General features: G+C 43.2%; 1 protein-coding gene across 1 annotated transcript in view; it reads left to right on the forward strand.

Moving 5' to 3' along the window:
- T265_11564 (hypothetical protein) overlaps positions 1 to 4,276 on the forward strand; it is a gene marked incomplete at both ends in the record, with an annotated part of 40,347 nt that overhangs the window by 31,212 nt on the left and 4,859 nt on the right. The window contains one exon of the mRNA XM_009178247.1: positions 1,724 to 1,887. Coding sequence (XP_009176511.1) covers positions 1,724 to 1,887 — 164 coding nt within the window. The remainder of the gene's footprint in view (positions 1 to 1,723; positions 1,888 to 4,276) is intronic.

A 4,276-nucleotide genomic window follows, 5' to 3' on the forward strand; every position in this document is an offset into this window, starting at 1 on the left:
TGACGATGGTGATGATGATGATAATGATTATGATGATGATGATGATGATGATGATGATGATGATGATGATTGTACTTTTGATGTTGACGTTATTACCGCGTCGAACTGCGGTAACCGTGTGTGGCTGTCATCTGGAGGTCAGATTTCAAGTACATATGCTAGACTGGCTGGCTGGTCACTATGTATAAGCGGAACTTCCCGGTTAGGTTGATTTCTGAGCCTCGCAATAGAGGATCATTCATTCACTCCTGGTACTGACGGCTGGTTTATTATTTCGCTAGGCAGTGCTTCGGATCTATTTCAACCGGACCTGTATTAGTATACTTCACATTGAGTATGTTGGTTCATAGTCCAGAGAGTGGTCTGCATTAACCAATGCTGTTACTCAGAACGACGCTATCGTCATGAGCCAGACAGTTAAGCGGAGTAAATGCCTAGAGATTTCTTCGGAGCAAACAAATGTGGGCGTTCCTACTTACCGTTGAGAAGTAGCGAACTACCAGACATGCCGTTAACTTTCACAACTGAACAAATGAGGTTCTTCAAAAATGCGACCTATGCCGCACAAACACCAATGCAAGAACATAAAGTTGAGTTTTAAATACAAACATAGTCAAAACTTTTGGACAATATAGACGTGACCAGGGAGAAATCAATCCATATCTGCCCTGGGTCGGCACAATATATATCTTTTCATACAGTGCAGGAGTAGTTTAATGAATAAGTAGTCGATACCGCTCTCAGGCAGGTGTCCAGATAGATTTCACGTCTTTTTTTAGGGACAGCACTGCTAACGTTTTCTTCTTCTGGAAGAATTTTGGCATTTTTTATCAAACACAGCAGTTGGTAGAAGAAATTCGACCGGTAAACCTTAGCATGAATCATATTCCCGAGGGATTTTCCCTTTTGAGCAAGTTTGTGTGTTTCTGCTTTGTTCAGATGCTCACTTATTCGGATATATAAGATGCTGACTTCATCTTGGTCGACGAGGGAGCTCAATATAAGGATTGACGACTGTCTAACGCAATGAAATTCTCAGTTCATCTCCTCAACTTTGTATCGTACAGTACTCAGTTTCATACAACAAATGTTGGCCGGGAACCCGATGGATAACTTGGAAGAACTCCCAGAATTCATCGAAATTCAGAATCGTCTTTATATTACGCACAAGTGCAAGTTAGGTGGCTTACAGATGCACTCATGGCATATGTGTTTGGACATTTATAACACCGTGAAGTGTAACCTGACATTATCAGAATAGCCATTCTCGGGACATCCGTGTAAACACAGATCTGTTGGTGAGCAGTTGGTTGATTATCTTACACGGGATTTCGACTCACGCTTCATAGTCATCAAAAAGAGTACTTTTGAGAAGTTTCGAGGACAACGTTCTCTTATTGTACGGATGTTTTCTTTCCTTTCAATCCGTGCTCAACAATAAAATCTGTGCCGTTTTATCGGTGGTGTTAGCGTTAAGCTTTGGAAATATTATGGCACTGCCGGTGGTTATGACATACCGGGTAGGCGGATGAGTTTTGAGTGCCAAGATTCTGTTCTGGACACCAAGAGTCAGTTGTACCACACGAAGGTGCTGTTTTCGTCTTGGTGTTCAAAAGTTTGTCCAAACCGGAATATTCCCTTTTGAAGTGCAAAGATTCTATTCTGGACACCAAGAGTCAGTTGTATCACACGAAGGTGCCGTTTTCTTCTTGGTTTTCAAAAGTTTGTCCAAACCGGAATATTCCAGCAACCTGTTGGCAACTCAGTTTTTGGACTGCAGCCGCCAACGATTTGGAAGATTTTGTGGTGTCCATCAGAATGAACCGAAACGTTTATGCACTCAAGAAATTGTGGGGATTACCAGCATATGTGTCGTCAACGCGCGAGGTAAGTTTGGCGGGGCAAAAGAAGCTTTTCTATAGATGTAACACACTGCTAATAAGGTTGATGAAAATTCTTCAACAGCCCACGACCGGTTTTGCTCTTCTTGGGGCTCATCAGGTTGGCGCAGTCCCCGAGTTTTCGTCAATCTTATGTTCTACTTGAACCTGAACTGCACGAAATTAGTGAAATACACTAAAACAAATTCGGTTTTCCGGAGGACTCACCTGAAATCCAGCTGAATCGCTCGTTTGTGATGTCCAAACTCGGATTGTGGTCAGGACTTGATCAAGGCAGTGTGTCTGCTCGTCGTTCGCTTGAAACAGAAACGCTATGCAGTCTCGAGGGTTCATCGCAGTGTCCAATAAAGTGAACAGGGAGACAAGTACTTGGTAAAAAAAATTAATGAATAATCTACTAATGAAGATGGTTACAAATCTGATATCAAGTATATAATTACGAGTACTCAAGAATGCTGATTCAATTGATCGCCTATCTTGTATCCCAGAGTTTTTAGAAGAAACGTTACTAACGCCCCATACTCGTTTTCCACATTCCCTTTTGATTTTACTGGTTCAGAATTAAACATACCTCGTTTGATGATGTTGTTCAGCAAATTCAGGATCACCTTTGATTTTCCATGCGCAGGATCCACAGATCATTACGTGGCGTTCTCAGAAGTTACGGAATGATCTTAAAGCAACTTTATCTACCTGAACCTCTGTTGAAAGTGGACATCACCAGGATTACATGAATTGCTTTACGAGCATGACTACCCTGTTCTTGTTGGAGATGCGCACTTGCGGATAAGCCATCATCAGTATATGAACACAACATGTTATTAGAGCTAGCTGACGGATTGTATGTGGAACATCCTAGTGACAATTCCTTTTACGGTCAATTTCGGTGCACAACATTCCAGAACCGTCAACAACTAAAAATAAAAACTCGTTTGGAAAGCCAGCCAGATTATCGTGGTCAAACACAACAAGGTAAATCACTGCGTGACTTTCAGCAGATCCTTCGACTTCAGTAGTTTGAGATCATGACCATGTGGTTGGGTCCCCGGGCCAGAACGCCTATTGGTAGACGTAAGTCGGTGGATGATGGTGTTGCAGAAAGCTACGAATGTATGAGAAAGCCGAAAGTTCTTAATCCTACCAGAAGGCGATGACCTAGAATCACGAACAGTATGGACTGGCCTATACATTCACCCAGCAGTTCAGGGCACCTGGTGCTTCGTTCCCGTAGTTACCCTGGGAAAACTTCTAATAAATGGTCGCCAAACTACCGCACCGTTGATGTAATCAGCTCTGCACTGGCCGAGAGTTGTCTTTACAAGCACCTTTTTGAAATTCTGAAGAGCCAGATGAAACTACACGACGGCCGTTTCCAGAAATACCAGATACTGCTTAGAAGCTATATAATCACAGGCAGAAGAGGAGGAATCCACCCACTCAACCCTGCACTGACGATGTCACCTCGATTGGTGATGAAACGTTTGCAATCCAACTGCCAAGCTCGGCGAACAGACCAGCAAACAAACAGCGCACCCGATCTACCTACATTCCACAACATTGCTAGAGCCAGATGGAGCCAGACCATTCTCCGCTTTTCTTTCAGTGCCTCCTATGATCAGCAAGAAAGGACATAGTGACATTTCCAGTTTGCAGTTGATCTCAGTGAAAGATATGTTATCACAGCACTTTACTGAGTTTCTAACAGTCTGGACATGACCTGTTCTGTTGCCCACTGTGTTTTGACTTATTTGATCTCGGAAGAATCGTGGTTCCGTCATTGCGTTGACTGTAGTTTAGTCTTGGAAATGTAGGGTTTAATTCGTGGTTCATCACCATTTCCACATTGTTAGCATCACCCTGCAAACATGCAGCGAAATGGAAACGAAAGTGCCGTTTTTCGTTAGTATTCAATAATTATGACCTCCGCTTGACAGACAGTTTGTTTACCTGTTCATGTAAGATGAACCCGGCCCGTCCAGTGGACACCTCCGGTTCCGTTGAGCCTTCTTTGCTAATTTTCGAATAACGTCGATAGAAATGGTCGGTTTTTAAAGAAAAATGTCGCTATAGGCAGCAAATGAAAGTCTCTCCAGCGATTTCAGACGATTTGATGCTGTTTTCTCGTTGCATCTGACGCTCTTTAGAATGTTTTCTCTAGTCTTCGATTTCCGTTGGACGATCCCGAAGACAATCTAGCTGGAGACGGTCCAGCTGAGGCTACTTGTTGACTTTGGATGGTGATTTTTTCACCAATGTTGAAGTCTTTCAATCCAAAGCACGGAAGATATGCGACAGTTTGAAAAGTAGCCAGAACGGATGCGCTAATTCTCACACAGCAACGTCCCCGGATGGGATATTTGGTCCCCCCCCCCCCC

Source organism: Opisthorchis viverrini, assembly GCF_000715545.1.
Source record: "Opisthorchis viverrini unplaced genomic scaffold scaffold1619, whole genome shotgun sequence".
Taxonomy (NCBI): Eukaryota; Metazoa; Platyhelminthes; class Trematoda; order Opisthorchiida; family Opisthorchiidae; genus Opisthorchis; species Opisthorchis viverrini.